At 41.3% G+C, this 21,887-nt stretch overlaps 2 protein-coding genes and 1 non-coding gene across 3 annotated transcripts in view; 2 read left to right on the forward strand and 1 right to left on the reverse strand.

The window, feature by feature from the left end:
- GSPT1 (G1 to S phase transition 1) overlaps nucleotides 1-18,957 on the reverse strand; it is a 35,120-nt gene extending 16,163 nt beyond the window's left edge. Inside the window, exons 1-5 of the mRNA XM_012784486.3 lie at nucleotides 18,449-18,957; nucleotides 3,158-3,199; nucleotides 3,001-3,042; nucleotides 2,013-2,240; nucleotides 165-198 (exon numbers count right to left, since the gene is read on the reverse strand). Of these exons, the coding sequence (XP_012639940.1) occupies nucleotides 165-198; nucleotides 2,013-2,240; nucleotides 3,001-3,042; nucleotides 3,158-3,199; nucleotides 18,449-18,809 (707 nt within the window). The 5' untranslated portion in view covers nucleotides 18,810-18,957. The remainder of the gene's footprint in view (nucleotides 1-164; nucleotides 199-2,012; nucleotides 2,241-3,000; nucleotides 3,043-3,157; nucleotides 3,200-18,448) is intronic.
- TNFRSF17 (TNF receptor superfamily member 17) overlaps nucleotides 1-21,887 on the forward strand; it is a 114,605-nt gene that overhangs the window by 29,272 nt on the left and 63,446 nt on the right. The gene's annotated exons all lie outside the window — the stretch shown is intronic.
- On the forward strand, nucleotides 14,140-14,241 carry LOC142862474 (U6 spliceosomal RNA). Its single transcript, XR_012913567.1, has one exon. It is a non-coding gene; the product is annotated as a U6 spliceosomal RNA (small nuclear RNA).

Consider the following 21,887-nt stretch of genomic DNA (forward strand, 5'->3'; position numbering starts at 1 on the left):
GCCTGGATAACATGGTGAAGACCCTGCCTCTTAAAATAATTTTTTTCTTAACTTATGCAGGAGGCACTGTTTTATCCCCTTTGTATGACTGAATGAATGTTTACAATACCTAAACTTCATTCAATCAAATTAACTCTATTATTTAACAAAAGATACAGACTTACATTATTTGTCCTCCAATGGTTGACTTGCCAGCATCTAAAAGTAACATCAACATGCAAGCCATAGGTTAAATACAAAAACCAACAGCTACATATGCAAACACAACTAAGAACATCCTTTAGCATATATAATTAAATCTTGCAAAAGCAACTAAACTGTAATAGGAATTTGGGGTATAAACTCTAGTTAGTATCCTCTCCTTTGGAAAAGGAGGCTGCCAAGACTCCCCATAGCTCAATGACTTAGAAACACTTTACTGTCAAAGAAGAAAAGAATTTCTGAACAGATTGCTCCCTGACCTTCCGCTATCAAGCACAGCAGCACCAAATATAAATTACCCAAGGGATCTTTGGAGGGGAGCAAAAGTATCTAGACAGCTGTGAACTACATACAGGTAGTCACTGTTAACAAATAGGGTACATGTTCCTTTATAAATTCCAAGCGGGTTCTTGCTACTAAAAAAGGAATATAGTGTTCCACATTTGGGGGAAGGCAGAGATAGAAGAAATAAAAGGCACATAATTCTACATTTTCTTCTATCAATTTTGGGTATAGGTCGGATAATTAGAAAATACCTGAGTAAATTAAATAGGTTTTTTGCCAAACCAGCAACCTGGCAAGCACTCAGAAGTTACTCCAAGTTATTAATTTCTTACTTCACATAAAAATAAACTACCTAGTAAGGTTAATTAATTAATAAGTAACACAAGTTCACATAAAAAAGGCACATTGCGTTCTAAGATATTGATATACTATGCTGAACCATCATCAGGGACCTATAGACATTATATACATGTATAAGCATACATACATGTATATATATTTCATACAAATATACTGAAGCTTATTTTCTTCCAACTTCTATGTCATTACAAAATTGTTCATTTGTCCAAACTTCAAGAACAAAGTACTTGGGCCCATTGCAGTGGCTCATGCCTGTAATCCTAGCACTCTGGGAGGCCGAGGCAGGTGGATTGCTCAAGGTCAGGAGTTCAAAACCAGCCTGAGCAAGAGCAAGGCCCTGTCTCTACTAAAAATAGAAAAAATCAGCCAGGTGTAGTGGCTCACACCTGTAGTCCCAGCTACTGGAAGGTTTAGGCAGGAGAATCGCTTAAGCCTAGGAGTGTGAGGTTGCTGTGAGCTAGGCTGATGCCAGGGCACTCTACCCCAGGCAACAAAGAGAGATTGTCTCAAAAAAAAAAAAAAAAAAAAAAAAAGCACAAAAGCACTTGCAATGTTTTACCAGCTAAAAAATAATGTAGCAAATTAAAAATCAAGGCATTTTAAATTAATTCAGTTCAGTAATCCTAGCACTCTGGGAGGCCCAGGCGGGTGGATCACGCAAGGTGAGGAGTTCAAAACCAGCACAAGCAAAAGCGAGACTCCATCTCTACTAAAAAAAATAGAACAAAATTAATTGGCCAACTAAAAATATACAGAAAAAATTAGCTGAGCATGGTGGTGCATGCCTGTAGTCCCAGCTACTCAGGAGGCTGAGGCAGAAGGATTACTTGAGCCCAGGAGTTTGAGGTTGCTGTGAGCTAGGCTGACGCCACTGCACTCTAGCCCAGGCAACAGAGTGAGACTCTGTCTCAAAAAAAAAAAAAAAAAAAAAAAAAAATTAATTAATACATTAATTAGTTCAGTTCAGTTTCATCAACCATCTCCAAATAGCTAAAGAAGTTCTATTTGTCAACCTCACTAGTATTGACATTTTGGGCAAAGAAACACAAAAATAAAAAAAGAAAAGAAAGTAAATAAAATTTAAATATATATATAAAAAAAAAGAAGTTCTATTTGATGTATCCAGTAACTTTGGTCATTTCTTATAATGGCCGGGTGCTACTTACCTACATGCCCAATGAATACTACATTTACATGTTCTTTTTTAGGAGCACCTGGTGGTGCAACCACAGATTTAGGTTTTGGTATTTCCTCTTCCTCCTCCATCATTTCATGGGCACTTTCCTCTGGTGGCCTTCCATCTCCCAAGGAACCACCCCCAGGCTCTACTTCACTTATTTCTTCTTTGTGCTCCCATGATTCTTCTGGGGACATTTCTGTCTCTCCATTTTCTACTGAAGTAAGAAATTTGAACTTAATATTCTGAAAAAGACTTATAATCAATATTTTTAAAATACACAAGCTTTAAAACAACAATTGGAACTTTGCATATATAGTTCCAGTTCCTAATGTCCAGTGACAAATAAGCAGGAAAATCTCTTTCACAACAGAAATGGGTAATAGCCATCAGGCTGGCCCCACTGCTAGTACTGGATCAGAAAGCTCTGACTCAAAGACTATGCGAGATTGCTATTTTAGCAAAGCTTCATTTTCATAAGGACTAGCAAAATGTAAACGAGATCTAACATTCCCAACAGCCCAGTTATTGCAGTGTCAGGATTCCCTGACAGTCGGGAGTGGGGAGGAAGTCAAGTCTAAAATCAGAACACAGAAAAGGTGTAAAAGGATTTAGAAGGTATTTTCCTTTTCCTCTTTAAGTAATAAAACTTTGGTATCAACTTTAATAACCATTTTGTGAACGTGAAACCCTTAAGAATAAAGTTACAAAAAGGAAGGAAATTTTTCACAAAGTAAATAGGAACAAGTATTTAAGTTGACTTTAGCATTCCTCCACTCAATTCTATTTGTAATCACTAAGTTTACCAAGGCAGTGTCAATGCCCAATTAGTTCTGCTTTCTAAATACTAATAGCAAAGACTCAATGTGTCTTAAATGTAGGCATTACAATAATCACAACACTTACATTTGCACCTTAAATCTTGAGAGTGAAAGAGTTTCATATTACTGTATTAATATGGTCAGAAATTTTCTTACCAACAGGTTCTGAAAGTTCCATGCTAACGGCTGAATTTGAACCTAGACAAGAGATTGATATAATATATATTTACAAAACAATACCTAGCTCTACAAACCATAGACAACTTAATGTTTTCACAATTAGACTTTCAAAGAGTGTATCATAAAAAATTACCTTCACACAACGAATGTTCCTCTTGAGAGGATTCCACAGGTGCTGTTTAATAGAAATAAGTTCTATTAAAAATTGAGACTCATATAGCTGTTTCACTTTTAGTATACAGTAAAAAACAGAAATTCAATAACACACTAGCCTCAATAATTTAGATAGATGGCAGCTAACTCAGTTCTTCAAATTAGAAGTCTCTTTTTAACCTACTTTTCAAAATTCTACCAGTTACAGCTGATGTTAAAACATTTTCAGTAATTAAAATGTATTCATAAAAGCCTGCTTATTCTCTTATTTGCTGTATAAATCTTTTCTTCATAATCTACAGCCCAGCCCAGATCAAGCTAGTGAGATTTTGCTCAATACTCATCTACTTTCCTAGATTCTCTCTTGATAACTCTCTAGCCCAAAAAGGCTATGATTAAGCTCTATATAAAAATCCAGTCATAGCCGGGCGCGGTGGCTCACGCCTGTCATCCTAGCACTCTGGGAGGCTGAGGCGGGCGGATAGCTCAAGGTCAGGAGTTCAAAACCAGCCTGAGCGAGACCTCGTCTCTACCATAAAAATAGAAAGAAATTAATTGGCCAACTAATATATATAATATAAAAAAAAAAATCAGCCGGGCATGGTGGCGCATGCCTGTAGTCCCAGCTACTCAGGAGGCTGAGGCAGGAGGATCGCTTGAGCCCAGGAGTTTGAGGTTGCTGTGAGCTAGGCTGACACCACGGCACTCACTCTAGCCTGGGCAAGAAAGTGAGACTCTGTCTCAAAAAAAAAAAAAAAAAAAAAAAAAAAAAAATCCAGTCATATATGTTATCAAGATCTCTGAATAAATTAAATTTGATACCAATAAGATAAATGGCATTTGTATAAAGTCCTGAAACACATAAAAGGCCCTTAAAACACCTGCAAAGAAGGTGATTCCAATGATGCCGGTTTTGTCCTATACTAGAACTCTAAGATGAACCAACAATCCACCTTCCACAGCTATCACACTGCAAATCTACTAATGACATCACTGGAAGAGACGTAAGAGAACTACATACTAACACTCAAATATATAAGTCTGTTTTTTATACCTGAGTAAACCTAAATGATACTCCAGTAAGAAAAGGCCCTTGTTTCTTCAAGATATAGAAAGATACCAAAGAGTTTGAAGTCCCATGAATCATGCACAGTAAGTAATAAAAAATAGTGAATTTAGGCTGGGTGCAGTGGCTCATGCCTGTAATCCTAGCACTTTGGGAAGCAGAGGCGGAGAGACTGCTTGAACTCAAGAGTTCGAGACCAGCCTGAGCAAGAGCAAGACGCCATCTCTACTATAAACAGAAAGAAATTAGCCAAACAACTAAAAACAGAAAAAATTAGCTAGGCGCAGTGGTACGTGCTTATAGTCCCAGCAATTCGGGAGGCTTAGGCAGGAAGATCGCATGAGCCCAGGAATTTGAGGTTGCTGTGAGCTAAGCTGACGCCACCGCATTCTAGCCCAGGCAACAGAGTGAGACTCTGTTAAAAAAAAAAAAAAAAAAAAAAGAAGAAGAAAGAAAAGAATAATGAATTTATAACCTACAAAATTCTACTTTAATATCACTACTCAGGCCAGGCGCTGTGGCTCACACATGCAATCCTAGCACTCTGGGAGGCCGAGCAGGTGGATTGCTCAAGGTCAGGAGTTCAAAACCAGCCTGAGCAAGAGCGAGACTCTGTCTCTACTATAAATAAAAAGGAATTAATTGGCCAACTAAACATATATGTACATAAAAAAAATATTACCCAGGCATGGTGGTGCATGCCTGTATACCCAGCTATTTGGGAGGCTGAGGCAGGAGGATCACTTGAGCCCAACAGAGTTTGAGGCTGCTGTGAGCTGATGCCATGGCACTCTAGCCTGGGCAACAAAAGTGAGACTCTGTCTCAAAAAAAATAAAAATAAAAATAAGGCTGGGCACAGTGGCTCACACCTGTAATCCTAGCACTTTGGGAGGCTGAGGCGGGCGGATTGCTCAAGGTCAGGAGTTCAAAACCAGCCTGAGCAAGAGCGAGACCCCGTCTCTACTATAAATAGAAAGAAACTAATTGGCCAACTAATATATATAGAAAAAATTAGCTGGGCATGGTGGCACATGCCTGTAGTCCCAGCTACTTGGGAGGCTGAGGCAGCAGGATTGCTTGAGCCCAGGAGTTTGAGGTTGCTGTGAGCTAGGCTGACGCCACGGCACTCACTCTAGCCTAGGCAACAAAGCGAGACTCTGTCTCAAAAAAAAAATAAAAAAATAAAAAAAAAAATAAAAATAAAATCACTACCCAGAAAGTATTAACACCTATAAGAGTCAAACAAAGGTGTTTTGGGTCCTATCTTCAACAGCATGAAGTGCTAAGGAAAGTAGTTTCCTGTCCCTGATGAGAAAAGGGCAAGCAAGATGGTATGGTGGGGCTTCTCTCAACCACCTGAGACATCTCTAACTGTAACTGAACTTTCCAAACCAAACAGTACTTACACTTGACCACCTAGTTCCTAGCACCCACTCTTAGATTAATAATACAGATGCTCCTCAATTTATGAATTACATCCCAATAAATCCACTGTAAACTGAAAAGTCGAAAATACATTTAATAACACCTAACCTACTGAACATCATAGCTTAGCCTAGCCTACCTTAAACATGCTCAGAACAATCAGCTGGCAACACACTACATGGTAAACTATGAGTAGCTATCAGCCGCTGCCCAGCATCACAAGAAGAGTACCATACTGCTTATTACTAGCCCAGGAAAAGATCAGGATTCAAAGTATGGTTTCTACTAAATGCATATTGCTCTCACACCATCATACAGTTGAAAAAAATCTCAAGTTGAACCATCCTAAGTTGAGGACTATCTGTACACAATACATGCATAAGGTTGTAAGACACTTCTCAAGACAGGTACATCTGTCATGAGACCATCTCCATGGCTGCATAACGCAGCACAATGAAAATCTGTTCACATTTTTTTTATTTTTCAAAACACTCTACAATTTATAACATTTGTCTTAAGACTGTAAAGGTTACAAAGGCAAAGACTGTGTCAAACACCAAAAATAGGCTGGGCGAGGTGTCTCATGCCTGTAATCCTAGCACTCTGGGAGGCCAAGGCAGGCGGATTGAGTTCAAGAGTTCGAGACCAGCCTGAGCAAGAGCAAGACCCTGTCTCTGCTCAAAAAATAGAAAGAAATTAGCTGGACAACTTAAAATATATAGAAAAAATTAGCCGGGCATGGTGGCACATGCCTGTAGTCCCAGCTCCTTGGGAGGCTGAGGCAGGAGGATCGCCTGAGCCAGGAGTTTGAGGTTGCTGTGAGCTAGGCTGACGCCACGGCGCCCTAGCCCAGGCAACAGAGTGAGACTCTGGCTCAAAATAATAACAATAAAAATAAATAAAGACCAAAAACAATGAAGTGCTTAATATGCACATACTAATGATATTAAAGGATCCCGAAATAAGTTAACCATGGTTTCCCATGGTAAAGAAGGCTTTCTAGCAGGGCGCAGTGGCTCACGCCTGTAATCCTAGCACTCTGGGAGGCTGAGGCGGGCGGATTGCTCGAGGTCAGGAGTTCGAAACCAGCCTGAGCAAGAGCAAGACCCCGTCTCTACTATAAATAGAAAGAAATTAATTGGCCAACTAATATATATAGAAAAAATTAGCCGGTCATGGTGGCGCATGCCTGTAGTCCCAGCTACTCGGGAGGCTGAAGCAGCAGGATTGCTTGAGCCCAGGAGTCTGAGGTTGCTGTGAGCTAGGCTGATGCCACGGCACTCACTCTAGCCTGGGCAACAAAGTGAGACTCCGTCTAAAAAAAAAAAAAAAAAAAAAAAAAAGGCGGCTTTCTATGAAACATTCAGACCATGGATCACATCATATAAAGCTAATGACAATGCCAGTCACATCCATGAACTGATGTTTTTGAAATGAACCAGAAAAATCACATTATACATAGCAAGATAGTCTTTACATTTGAAGTCAATATAATTGTGCCCAGTCTTCACACATGCACAAACAACCCTTATTCATTCTACTCTGGTATTATTCATAATGCCTATGAGATACAGATTTTACCGGCTACTAATGAGCTTGGGCTTAGAATTCTCCTAGGTTCAAAGTCATTTGTTCATGGTTAACAAACAGATGACCGTTAGGGCTTGATTTCTCACATCCTGTATGGCTCACATCTGCCAGTGAAAGATGTTAGAAATTCTCCTGAGGAATGAAATTATGGTTTCAAATTTTTCGGTGGAATCTCCATGTTCAGAAACACATCCTTATCAAGTATTTAAAAATGGAACAACTCTTTTAAGTGGTAAAGTTGTCAGAGTGTATCAATGAATGCAACTGCCATACCCCAAATTAAAAGGAAAAATTAATACTACAGTATATGATAAAGGAAGATTAATGAACTGCCTGTAATATTAGGTACATTATTACAAATTTTAAAACATGAAGATTTTACAAGACAGCCAACCAACAGTACTGCCTATGATTTAACACAGATCTGGATCTCAAAACTGCATCACGGTGATACAACACAAACACAAAAGGTCACATATTGTATTATTCCGTTTATATGAAATATTCATAACAGGTAAATCCATAGAGACAGAAAGCAGACTGGTGGCTGCCAGAAGCTGGAAGGAAGGGGAAATGCTTAATGAATATGGGTTTCCTTTTGGTGTAATAAAAATATTTTGGACAAATATAAGTGCTGGTTGTACAACACACTAGGAATGTACAAATGCCACTGAATTGTTCATTTTTAAATGGTTGATTTTATGCAGATTTAACTTCAATTTTAAAAAAAGGTATACAATTTTTTAAATATCTGAAACATGGATCAAAGGACTTAAACATGGAGAATCCTACTCAGCCAGCTCATCAATACAGCACAAGTTAGTCAAGGTCATATACATGTCAGGTAATAAAAGCTATGTATTGATTCAAAGTACATGTTTTAAACACAAATCTTTGGTTAATTCTTAAAAAGTACTTACTCCATATATTTAATAAATCAGCAATTTAAATTTTTACTGCTTTAGATACAAAACTAATCTTTAACCCTCTTTATACACTAAATATAGCCATACAAAATGTTTAAAATAGCCATCCTAACTAAAATTTTCAGTCTTGTTAGCTAAATGGTGTGTTCATTAAAGAAAAAAACAACTTCAGCGCTGTCACGTTAGTCACAAGTGTCTTACATTGCAATGGAAGTGAGAAACGTGTGAAAAAATTCTGTCCAAGTTGCTGTAGTCATGGAAAAGCTCCATACCTGTGCTGGGATATGACACTCACTAGCCACATACGGCTATTAAGCACTTCAAATGTAGCTATTGTGCCTGAGGAGCTGAATTTTAAATTTTATTTAATTTTTATAAACTTAAATTAGCCACATCTGACTAATAGCTACATATTGGACTCAGTTCCAGCTCCTCTTAAGGATTCTCTGTATTTGTACACACTTGCCTACCTGATTTCCCACTTCGGTCCTGTTCCCCTGTCCCCTGTAGCACCCTGAAAGGCAATGATCTCTCCCCCAGGATATGACACCTCTTTCAATTACAGGTACTCTCTATCTTAGTTCTTGCTCCCTAAGTGATTATAGACTTCCAGAATGACCTGTCGGGTAGATGAACTTCTGAAATATGGAGACTTTCTTCTCTTATAACCTCCACAGTTGGCACAGTGTATTATATAGAATACATAATCAATTTTTACTGAATTTACTTCAGCCATTTTTCTTTGATTTTCATACTGGTTCCTTCTAATCTTACCACTTCACTTTTCTCACCAACCCTAGCCTCTGTATATTTGCTGTATTTCCAATAGAGTTCAATGGAGTAAAAATAATCTTAAATGTGCCAACTTTCTAATGAGTGGGTAGTGAAACACTATATTCAAGAGATGTTAAAGTATAGCTTAAGTAAGGAACTAAAACTTCTCTACCACTCACTCAGGTGACCATACAGTCTCACCGAAATTGCACACCAAGGTATTTTTCTCCTATAGACCATACTGGAAAACAGTAAAAGACATCAGAAAGAAAAGTCTGCAGAACACATAAAAATGTGGATGGTTTTGCCTTAATTACCTAACACTCTAAAAAAATGTAGAAAGAATCAATTTCAAAATATTACTTTAAATTAGAGCATTGCCTACTTATGATAAATGCCATTCTGCTACCACTGAGACAGAATATAAATCCAGTGCAAAGTCCAAATTCATGGGCCCAGTCTCTGAAAAAGTATCAGATCACAAGGAAAGGTCTAGCAGAGTCACTACTACTACTATAGTAAGCTTTGGAGTGACATAAATTGTAATCCTTGCTCTTCCTTTTACTCGTGGACATGACCTAAGTTATTTAGCTTTTCTGAGCCTTAATTTTCTCATCTGTAAAATGGGTCAACAGTACCTAAACCTCAGGAGAATATTGTGAAGACTAATCGATAAGGGCATATTAAGCACTGGTGGTAATTTCTCAATAATGTATTACAAGCATTTTAAAGTCCCAACATACATAATTACAAAAACTTTTAAGAATGAAACATTAAGCAAATGCCAGAGCCACTCTCTCAGAAAACCCATGCTGGTGGCAGTTATTAGCTCTAGGCATTCCTCTTTACCCCATTATTAAACAGCATGGTGTGACAGAAAGAGCACTAAACTAACAGTTGGCAAATTTAGATTCTAGACTCAACTGTGTCATTAACTCTGAGCCTGACCTTAGGCATTTATTTAGCATCTCTAAGGCTTTAGTTTCTGTATCTGAAAATGAGGAGCTTGAAATCCTATTGCTAGGGTCATTTCCAGCTGTAAGATTCTCTTCTAAGACCCTATTTATTTAGTCACTAAAGCAATGCCACATATCAACCTGATTAGACTTTGTGTATGTAAAGGAACTTAAATTCCATTATATTTTTCAAACAACTCTAAAAAATAGTCTTACTTATGATCTGTATCCCATCTATTTGATAAACAATTTGATGCACATTTAAAATACATCAACCAAGGCCGGGCGCGGTGGCTCACGCCTGTAATCCTAGCACTCTGGGAGGCCGAGGCGGGCGGATTGCTCGAGGTCAGGAGTTCGAAACCAGCCTGAGCAAGAGCGAGACCCCGTCTCTACTATAAATAGAAAGAAATTAATTGGCCAACTAATATATACATAGAAAAAATCAGCCGGGCATGGTGGTGCATGCCTGTAGTCCCAGCTACTTGGGAGGCTGAGGCAGGAGGATCGCTTGAGCACAGGAGTTTGAGGTTGCTGTGAGCTAGGCTGACGCCACGGCACTCACTCTAGCCTGGGCAACAAAGCCAGACTCTGTCTCAAAAAAAAAAAAAAATAAAATAAAATAAAATAAAATACATCAACCAGACGGGCACTGTGGCTCACGATTATAATCCTAGCACTCTGGGAGGCCAAGGCAGGTGGATCATTTGAGCTCAGGAGTTTGAAGCCAGCCTGAGCAAGAGCAAGACCCCGTCTTTACTAAAAAACAGAAAGAAATTAGCTGGACAACTAAAAATATATATAGAAAATATTAGCCGGGCATGGTTGCACATGCCTGTAGTCCCAGCTACTTGGGAAGCTGAGGCAGGAGGATCACTTGAGCTCAGGAGTTTGAGGTTGCTGTGAGCTAGGCTGACACCACGGCACTCTAACCCAGACAACAGTGTGAGACTCTGTCTCAAAAAAATAAATAAAATAAAATACATCAACCAAAACCATGTTAGGTAGCCCCAATAAAGTATAAAAATAGCAGAAAAACATATTTCTGCTATCAATATCAACCACCCAAAGGAGACAGACATATAGATGCCTCAGTATGGTAATATACTAGAGCTTATAGAAACAGCCAAGAAATTATCCACTGGCATCCTAAGGTATGCACTTTTTTTTTTCAAGTGAAGTGACATACAATTACCTAGTTGGAATGTGGTTTGGAACCAAGTGTCACCATTCTTAGGCTAAGGAAAGATGCTGAGGAAATCCTTAGTAATTGTTTCTCTCTCCTCATAAGTAGAATTATGATGGGTAACTGGTTCAACTTGAAGTACTGTTACAACTAAGTTTTCTTAGAACAAAGCCATTAATGAAGAAACGAAATATTTATGTAGCCTAGCCATGCTTTGTTAAAATCTATTGAAAACAAGGGCAAAACTTTTAAGCTTTGATATGAATCAACAATTGACAGCTAAAAAAGCATCTGAGGACCTCAGAATAATCAAGAGCCTCCAACTAGAGGCCAAATTCTTACTTCCCTAAGATTTTTTTTTTTTTTTTTTTTTTGAGACAGAGTCTCGCTTTGTTGCCTAGGCTAGAGTGAGTGCCATGGAGTCAGCCTAGCTCACAGCAACCTCAATCTCCTGGCTCAAGCGATCCTTCTGCCTCAGCCTCCCGAGTAGCTGGGACTACAGGCATGCGCCACCATGCCCAGCTAATTTTTATATATATATATATTAGTTGGCCAATTAATTTCTTTCTATTTTTATAGTAGAGACGGGGTCTCGCTCTTGTTCAGGCTGGTTTCGAACTCCTGACCTCGAGCAATCCGCCCGCCTCGGCCTCCCAGAGAGCTAGGATTACAGGCGTGAGCCACCACGCCCGGCCTTTCCCTAAGATTTTTAAGAACTGAGAGGAGAATGATAAAAATCTAAATTAACATGTCCCAACAGATACACTAGCCAGAATTGTAGTAACTACACTCACCACTGTTTGCTATGAAAGAGACAGTAAGTAGTGTAAAAAGATAACCTGTGCACTACTTTAGCCAAGTCTTGGCAAACTTAAATCTAAATAGGGAAATACAAGGAGGAGGGATTTTCTATGTGAATTAGATCTTAAACAAACAAACACAAAGTATTCATGAAGAACACTTAGCAAATATTAATAGATAAATCTTTAGTTTTATGATTAGAGTGACAAGAAATTATTTACATAAGGAATCCCTGTTCTCAGCTCTGAAAGCCATCTACACCCTTTCTATGGCCCTCTTTTTTTTTTTTTTTTTTTTTTTGAGACAGAGTCTCCCTTTGTTGCACAGGTTAGAGTGAGTGCCATAGCGTCAGCCTAGCTCACAGCAACTTCAAATTCCTGGGCTCAAGCAATCCTGCTCCCTCAGCCTCCCTAGTAGCTGGGACTACAGGCATGCGCCACCATGCCCGGCTAATTTTTTTCTATATTTAGTTGGCCAATTAATTTCTTTCTATTTATAGTAGAGACGGGATCTCAGTAGAGACGGGGTCTCGCCCTTGCTCAGGCTGGTTTCGAACTCCTGACCTTGAGCAATCCACCAGCCTCGGCCTCCCAGAGTGCTAGGATTACAGGCATGAGCCACCACGCCCAGCCTCTATGGCCCTCTTAACACATTGTGTCTTCCACTAAACTGGACAGGTAACCCCTTTTCTAGACTCCTTGAGGACCTCAATTTATTCATCTTGGTGTCACTTCAAGTGCCTACCACAGCATTCAGTGGACAGGCAAAGCTTTGTTAATTAGTTGCCAGTACACATATCTAGAAAAACTAGAGATTCACAACTCTGGAAAAAATCCCATCCTCATACAGCTAACTCACCCCAAAAGGTTATCAGATCTTTTTTCATTCCTTTCTCTTCAACCAGAAAGATAATATTATTTTAACACTTTAAGACATTTCCTCCCCAAACCAAAGCAACCAAATCAAAGCTTAAAATTTGTACTCTATAATACTTCCCCAACTTGTCCTGATAAATTTTAATTGCTGTCTTTTCATGCAGCACAATTTCAGAAAAGGTAAAATATAAAAAATAAAAGAATGCCATAAGCTATATAAAAACAGCTAACACTAAAATAAAACCTGCTCCAAAGAGGATTTATTGCCAGTCAAAATGTCTTAACAGTTTAAACAACTGCACCACCTGGCATAGCACAGCACTGGCTGATACCCTCACTTGTTCTCTAAATCCTTACACTCAAGCCATTCATACATGTAAAACCATGAAACAAAAGCCAAAATCTAATTATCACTAAGTCAAGGCAGGAGAAGTAGCTCCAGAACAATACTTTCCACTGATCTCCTCCTCCTACTCTATCTCATTTACTGTCCCATCAAAGCCTAAAACCATCTTTACATTAGAATTGTTGTCGATTGCAGGAACTTAAAGAAAAACAAACTACAACAAGAAGTCAGGCTACCGCCTGCAATCCTAGTACTCTAGGAAGCCAAGGCAGGCAGATCATTTGAGCTCAGGAGTTCGAGACTAGCCTGAACAAGAGTGAGACCCTGTCTCTACTAAAAATAGAAAGAAATTAATTGGCCAACTAAAAATATACATAGAAAAAATTAGCCGGGCATGGTGGTGCATGCCTGTAGTCCCAGCTACTAGGGAGGCTGAGGCAGGAGGATCACCTGAGCCCAGGAGTTTGAGGTTGCTGTGAGCTAGGCTGATGCCATGGCACTGTAGCCCAGGCAACAGAGTCTAAAAAAAAAAAAAAAAAAGAAAAGAAAAAAAGAAGCTTATCTATAACCTAGTCTTCAATGGGTATCATTTAATAAATACCTAACAATATATAATAATAAAGTATAAAGCCTCTCTGGACAAAACAATCATTACTTTGATTCAGGATCCCCCCTACTCTGATGGCCTTGAAGAGGGCAATTTTAACCCTTTGTACTCAAATGTCGAGTGTGACTCGACACGGTTAGCAAAAATTATAGAGATTAAAATTACTCTTTGAATGTATCAATAATTTGAAATATAAAAAAATCCAAATAAATAAGTTTGTATGAAAAGAAACTCCAGTTTTTTATTCTACTGCCGCAGTTTGTAAAATCTGGGGTATTTAAAAAATTAAAACCACAAGTAGAATAGTAACAGAGAAAAAAGCAAGCGAGTGAAAGGGGTAAGACTATTAAGTGACTGTGTTCCTACTCTGGTGGCCTTGATGAGGGCATTTTAAGAATATTCAGTGATTGTGTTGGCTTTGGCAGCACATATATTAAAATTGGAATGATACAGAGAAGATTAGCATGACCCCTGTGCAAGAATAACACTCAAAATTAAATATAAAAATTAAAAAAAGAATATTCAGTGATTAAAAAGCATTCACCCTCCAAATGACTTAAGGGTCTAAAAAGAAAAAAAAAATTAAAAAAAAAAAAGCATTCACCAAGTGGTGATAATTGCATAACCTTGTGACTATACTAAAAACTACTGAACTGTACACTGTAAAAGGGTGAATTTTATACTAAGTAAATTATATCTCAATCATTAAAAAAAGAATAAAGTCCTTCCCACACAAAAAGGCATTTAGCAAAACCAAACACTGAAAAAGAACATTTCTCTTTAAAATTCAAGTTTCACAATACAATTGGCTATATTTTAGAGACAATTCCCCCTTTGAAGAAGTACTGTGGAATGCTGATTTTATTTCATACTTATTTTTTAATGGCACAGTTTTGAATGGCATTGAGGGTGGCAGGGTACAAACAATACCATATTACTTTAGGAAGCCCTGGCTGTTCTAAAGTCCAAGTAACTTTGACTAACATTGCTAAACCTGTTTCTCATCTAACAATAAAAAAGACAACTAGGCCAGCATGGTGGCTCACTCCTGTAATCCCAGTACTTTGGGAGGCCTAGGCGGGAGGACTGCTTGAGGCAAGGAGTTGGGGACCAGCCTGGGCAACATAGCAAGACCCTGTAAAAAATAAAAAAATTAGCCAGGTGTGGCGGCATGAGCCTATAGTCCTAGATACTTGTGAGGCTGAAGCAGAAGGAAAGCTTGAACCCAGGAGTCTGAGACTGTAGTTAGCTACAATTAAGCCACTGCACTCCAGCTTGGGCAACAAAGTGAGACTCTGTCTCAACTGAAAAAAAAAAGACAACTAGGTGAAAACTGGAACTTAAAATAAGTCCATTCTATTAGGGAAAATGTTTGTTCTAGTACACATTAAGCTTTTTCTTCTACATTTTCATTCCTTCAGGCCCTCTATTTTAATGAGAATCACTTGGCCAATTTACTTAGGTCTGTAGAGAATTGCACTTAAATGAATTACACTTAAAGGGATTCTACTTAAATCATTTCTTTGGAAACCTGTGTTCTTTTTTTTTTTAATTTCAGCATATTATGGGGGTACAAATGTTAAGGTTAGATATATTGCCTTTGCTCCCCCTCCCCCCTAGAGTCAGAGCTTCAAGCATGTCCATCCCCCAGAGGGTGCGCATCGCACTCATTATGTATGTATATTCCCATCCCCTCCTGCCCCTCCCACCTGCCCAGCACCCCATAAATGTTATTCCTGTATGTCCTCTTATGTGTTGATCAATGAGACCAATTTGCTGGGCAGTACATGTGATGCTTATTTTTCCATTCTTGGGATACTTCACTTAGTAGAGTGTGTTCCATGAAACCTGTGTTCTTAAATTTTCAGAGATCCAAGGTCAATACTGAATCCCAAATTCTGACTTGGAATGGCTGGAGACAGACGTAACCAGCAGCCTTCCAGTGAGTGAAGGTGAATGACACTTTGTGCAAAAGCATCTTCCTCTACTAGTTGCTCAAGGCAGCACTGTAGGTATTTAAAAAAGAAAAAGTAAAATAGACAAACCAACCTGTTTTCAGGAGAAATGACAGATACTCATCCTAGTCAGGCACATTTTTAAAAGTTATTCTAGGGGTCTGATCTCTAGGGTCCTTCAACAGCTTTTCTGGTATCTATTTTAAAAACATCCACCACAAATCTCAACTATAGGTTAACAACAGAAGAAAACATGCTAGCCCTATGATTATCCATTTCCTCGCTATCAAAAACCTTCTTGGTTCCCCCTTTATAAGTTTCAGGTGAGGTGCTATATCCAGCCCCCACCCCCTGCTTTTTCTAAGCGTCATTCTCTGATCATAACTTTTTATGGACCAGAAATGGTATAGAACATGCAATCGAACAGTCCTACATAATTCTGGATCTTAATTTAGAAAATCCATTTTTTCCCAAGTAGATGTCATATACAGGATAACTTTTTAAACATTAACTGATATTTTGGTAGAAGCAGTTGGTAAAGCCAGTAACACCAAAATAGGTTTCCGATTAAAGAAAAAAAAAGTTTGCCATAACGTAGGGACTTTTTTTTTACTGACAACTTCCCTACAAATTTTTATATTTCCAACTTCTAGCAGTGTCAAAGAGAAAAGTTCTTAAAGTAAAACTACAAATTAGCAAATACCAGGAAGAGAAAAGCTTTCTGTGTAAGAGGTAATGTCTAGTCACTCAAAAGTGACCATCTTATTAGACCACTGCTCTATGGATGGTTGTCCCTTGTGACTGGCTGATGGCTAGCCAGAGAGGCTGTAAATGGAGTCCTGAGTCTAGCCAGAGTGGTGCTGGTGGCTCCGGAGTAAGGAGTGAGGGTAAGAAAAAAATGCATTGCAAATTCCATTTATAGGAAATCAGGCAGTTTGAGGAGCTGGTAAGTGAACTAGTTGAGGTAGTGAAAATGGCTTGATGTAAATCAAGAATTAAAAGCTGGCCAGGCGCGGTGGCTCACGCCTGTAATCCTAACACTATGGGAGGCAGAGGTGGGAGGATTGCTCGAGCTCAGGAGACCAGCCTGAGCAAGAGTGAGATCCCGTCTCTATCAAAAATAGAAATAAGTTAGACAGCTAAAAATATATAGAAAAAATTAGCCCAGCATGGTGGCACATGCCTGAGCCCCAGCTACTTGGGAGGCTGAGGCAGAAGGATTGCTTGAGCCCAGGAGTTTGAGGTTGCTGTGAGCTAGGCTGACGCCATGGCACTCTAGCCGGGGCAACAAAGTGAGACTCTGTCTCAAAAAAAAAAAAAAGAATTAAAAGCTAAACTTCCTTGTTCAAAAGGAAAACATCAACCATGCACACAAGTAAAATACTACAGTCAATAAAACAACCAAATCCAAACTCTGTGTTCACATGCCTACGTCACAAAAGTATTTCTCCAAACTCTATCCACAACCAGAGAGCAAACTGTGGCAAGTTTCTGAAGAAATCAAACTCCAAGAGCACTTTTACAATGTCCACTTATTTAAGAAATACCACAATACAGAACTTTAAGCAGAGAAATCAACAATATGCTCTCACTTAAAATGAGCTGGAGAAGTCTGTGATCTGGCCCACCAATATCCTGGCTAAATAATGAAAGGTCAGTCTTTTTCTTCCTTTTTCATTTTTTCTTCAAGGTAATGCTGACAGTCCCTAAAACTCTATTATGAGAAATACTTAAAGTTCATTCATTTGATGCTGCTACAAAATCAGCACCTGAAAGCCTGCTACCTACCACCTTAAGCAGCCTCTAAATCAGAAAGACTTTTAAAGACGGAACTTAACTTGAAATCATACAAAGTCTGATTTAGATACGGTCCAAAAAGCACGTGACAACTATTAAGTTATAACAAATGCTCAAGTGTCTGAAGAAACAGACTAGATTACTGACACATGAACACCAAGTACTTGGAATAAGGTCAACGATTTTATAACAATGAAAATTCTAAACATGTCACTGACAAAGAAGAAAAGTCTAAGCCCCACTTAAAAAAGACACACAATACAGTTTCATACCACACATTAAGTGAGGAATCCTAACTTTGTGACACTTTGTGAAGTTTCTAAGAGTAAAAAGATCTTCGTATGATAGCCAACAGTTTCTGCCCGATCACAAGACTGCAATGCATCTTGGGATTCCTTCAGGACGGTTCCGTGCCATAGATATTTAAAATATAATTACAGTTTCAATAGTAGAAACTGCAGCAAGAGACGCTGGGCCTAAGGTGAATGGAAAACTCAAGCATTTGTCCTCCCCACCTCCTCAGACCTCTCAACGCCCACCCGACTGACTCCTGCCTCCTGCCTCCATCTGTCCTCCCTTCTGGGCCTCGTGGCAAGGACCTGCCGCGGTCCCCGCTCTGTCCCATACGGTTCCCATTTCCAAGGGTAACAACCCCCCCACACCCAGGGCAAGAGAGGGGCGGGACTCAGGCCCAGGGGGCCTTCCGACGCACTGCCCCGCTGCCCGGCCAGCCGTCGCGGGCGCCCCACGGAGGCTGGCTCCCGGGCTCCAGGCCGCCCCACCCAGACCGGCCGGCGCCTGGCGCTACTGTCAGCACCCCACGTGCCGGCCGGGCCCCTGGGCCGCGCGTCGCCCGGCCGCACCCCCACCCCCATGTGGGCTCCAGCCCCCAGGCCGGCTGCTCTAGCTTTCCCGGCCCGGCTTCCTCCCGCGTTCCCGGGGTTGCCCCGCGTCCCAGCCCTTTACCCGAAGGGCCTCCCGCGCCGCTGCCGGCTCCGTGGTTGTTGGTGGCGGCGCCAGCAGAAGGTGGCGGAGCCTGGGCCGGACCACGGAGGAAAGACGGCACGAACTCGGCGGCGTGGACGTTGGGCACGAAGGGCTTGGCGTTGACGTTGAGTTGCCGGCTGAAGGCCGCACTGAGGTGCTCACGCTGGGCCTCGGCCCCCGCCGCCGCCATGGGGCCACCGCCGCCGCCACACGGGCCCGGCCCGGGGGCTTCCATGTCCGCCTGGTCCCAGCAGTCGGGCGCCGACTCGCTGCTGCTGCTGCCGCTGCTGCTCCCGTCGCCACCGCCGCCACCGCCGCCGCCGCCACTACCCGGATCCATGATCGGGGGGGCCGTGTGTGTGGTGAAGAGAGGGCGGGAAATGGAGGTGGGGGCGACCGACCGGGGAGGAGCAGGCCGCGCTGACCCGGCAAAGGCGGCGAGGCAGAAGGGCCGGGCGCTAACGACACGATCCCCGGCGTCGCCGCGGCGGCAGCTACAGTCCCGACTCCGCACTCACGACAGCGGCGGCGGCAGCTCAACCCTCCTCCTCGTGTGTGCCAGCGGATCTCCTCCCACCCAACCCCAACCACTTCGGACTGCTTCACCGCTAACCCCACGCCGGCGCGGATTGACCCTTCACCGCTTCCCGTACCTTCGCTACGGTAGTTCCCCACCCTGCCCGCCCCCGTTTACGGCTATTTAGCGCGGCAGAGGGCGGAACTACGAGTCCCGGCAGTGCCCGCGCTACCCCGCTGCGGTTTTCCCCGGGGCCGACGGGAGTCGGAGTTCAGGTACTGGCCGCGACCGGAAGCGGCTCTGTCTCCCAGCAAGCAGCGCGAGGAGGCGGACGTCTAGTGGCCGCTCGGCGGCTCCGTCTGTCACCAGGTGGGGGTAGGGGCAGGCCCTGGCTCGACTCCGGGCTGGCGGAGGACCGAGAGTAAAGCTTTTAGCCGATAGCTGGCGTCCACTCCAGCCTATTAGGCACAGGGTGCGGGAAAACGGACAGTATATATAACGTGGGAAAAAATACACTCAACTCCTGAAAATTCCTTCCGTCTCTTCACCACCATTCTGAGTTCTCTGCGTCGTCTCCCTACCTTGTGCTTGTTCTCTCCACCTTCCTTCTCCCCACCCCCAGTCAGATTTTGTCCTGCATTTCAAAGCCGATGCTGATTTCAAAGCCGATTTTATTTTATGTAATCATTTGGTGGAAGAGACAATAAAACTGTGAGATGTTACAACTTAGACTGCAATGTAGCTTATAAAGCGCTGGGGCCCAAGCTCTGCCCAGGCAGAAGGGATCGTTAACTGGAAACTTTCAGTGACTCACTGTTTGACTAGTCATTTAAAGCCTTCACCCAAACTTTTCCATCCGCTCCTCCTTCCTGTTAAGGGGTTTGCAAATTAAACAGAGGATTGCCGTATTCCATGATATATCCGCTGTACTACAAGGGTTATTTTGGTGAATCCAGCTTCCTTTCTTGTGCACCATTAGGTGGTTTCCTTTTGAACTGATTTGTTCAAGCACCACCATAGCAGTCTATTGACTTCATCTCACACTTACAAGTTGTGATTAGGTAAACATGGAAAAAGGAAAAATCAAAAGAGAAATACTTAAAGTTCACATATTGACCCGACTGCATGAAGTAGTAAAACATGTTGCTCTGAGTACCTGTTAAATTTTTCTGTAATTCATCCATGTGGAGCCCAAGACAGAGAAAAACATATTGTTGTTCTTTTTCAGAAAGGAGTCTAGACAGAGTGCAAACATGCCTAGAAATTACAGAGTAAGGGAGTGGACACAGAGAATAGATGTTTATTAACAATTTTAGGTTGTTTTTTTTTTAAAAAAAGGAAGAGGCCGGGCAGGATGGCTCACGCCTGTAATCCTAGCACTCTGGGAGGCCAAGGCGGGTGGATTGCTCGAGGTCAGGAGTTCGAAACCAGCCTGAGCAAGAGCGAGACCCCCATCTCTACTAAAAGTAGAAAGAAATAACTGACTGACTAAAAATATAAAAATACAAAAAATTAGCTGGGCATGGTGGTGGCATGCCTGTAGTCCCAGCTACTTGGGAGGCTGAGGCAATAGGATCGCTTGAGCCCAGGAGATTGAGGTTGCTGTGAGCTAGGCTGATGCCAAGGCACTCAACTCTAGCCTGGGCAACAAAGTGAAACTCTGTCTCAATCAATCAATAAACAAACAGAAATATTTTTAAAAAGGAAGAAAAGAAAACCTTGGTGGGGCATGGTGGCTCATGCCTGTAATCCTAGCACTCTGGGAGGCTGAGGCAGGTGGATTGCTCGAGGTCCGAGGTCTGAATAGAAAGAAATTAATTGGCCAACTAATATGTATAGAAAAAATTAGCCAGGCATGGTGGCACATGCCTGTAATCCCAGATACTTGGGAGGCTGAGGCAGGAGGATCACTTGAGCCCAGGAGTTTGAGGTTGCTGTGAGCTAGGCTGATGCCAGGGCACTCACTCTAGCCTGGGCAACAAAGTGAGACTCTGTCAAAAAAAAGAAAAGATAACCGTAACAAGATCTAGATCTGAATTTTAATTTTAAACTTCTCTATTGTAAAGATAAAAGAGAACTCAGCCTAATGAGATAAGTCAAAAATGAAGTTGTCAGGTACCTTTTAAAGCAAGTACTACACTATAGTGGTTTAAATTTATGTTTAATATTAAACTAGCAAGTTTTATAAATGCTTTTCTCTTAAAAACATAACACTTGGATAAATGAGCACTGTAAATGTAAAGAAACCAGAGATATCCATTACAACATGTGGCTGATCTTAAGTTTCTCATCAAGTCTGTGGTCCAGGCTCCTTGAAATCTTATGGAAATTGTTTGCTTATTTACCATTGGATGATGTGTGCCTCTGCTTAATATAAGGTTCTGGTTACAGCCTATTAATATAGAAGACCCAATCCTTCTTAAGAATGTCCAATTTGGTTGGGTTTGGTGGCTCATGCCTGTAATCCCAGTGCTTTGGGAGGCCAAGGTGGGAGGATCACTGGAGGCCAGAGGTTTGAGACCAGCCTGGTCAACATAGCAAGACCCAGTCTCTAAAATTATCTGGGCATGGTGGCATGTGCCTATAGTCCCAGCTATTAGAGCAGCTGAGGCAAGAGGATCACTTGAGCCCAGGGGTTCAAGTGATTTGAGGTTGCAGTGAGCCAACATCATGCCACTGCACTCCAACCTGGGCAGCAGAATGAGACCCCATCTCTAAAAAGGAAAAAAAAAGAATGTCCATTTTAAAGTTGGTATTAAGTGATTGCCCACAGATTTACTTATCTACCTGTTGGTCTGAGTGCAGTGGTGTTTATAACTAATTGATCACAACCAGTTACACATTCTTTTGTTCCTTCTTCACTTCCGCTGTCTCACTTGACCAGCTTAAAAACAAAACAAC

Source organism: Microcebus murinus, chromosome 19 (assembly GCF_040939455.1).
Source record: "Microcebus murinus isolate Inina chromosome 19, M.murinus_Inina_mat1.0, whole genome shotgun sequence".
In the NCBI taxonomy this organism is placed as follows: Eukaryota; Metazoa; Chordata; class Mammalia; order Primates; family Cheirogaleidae; genus Microcebus; species Microcebus murinus.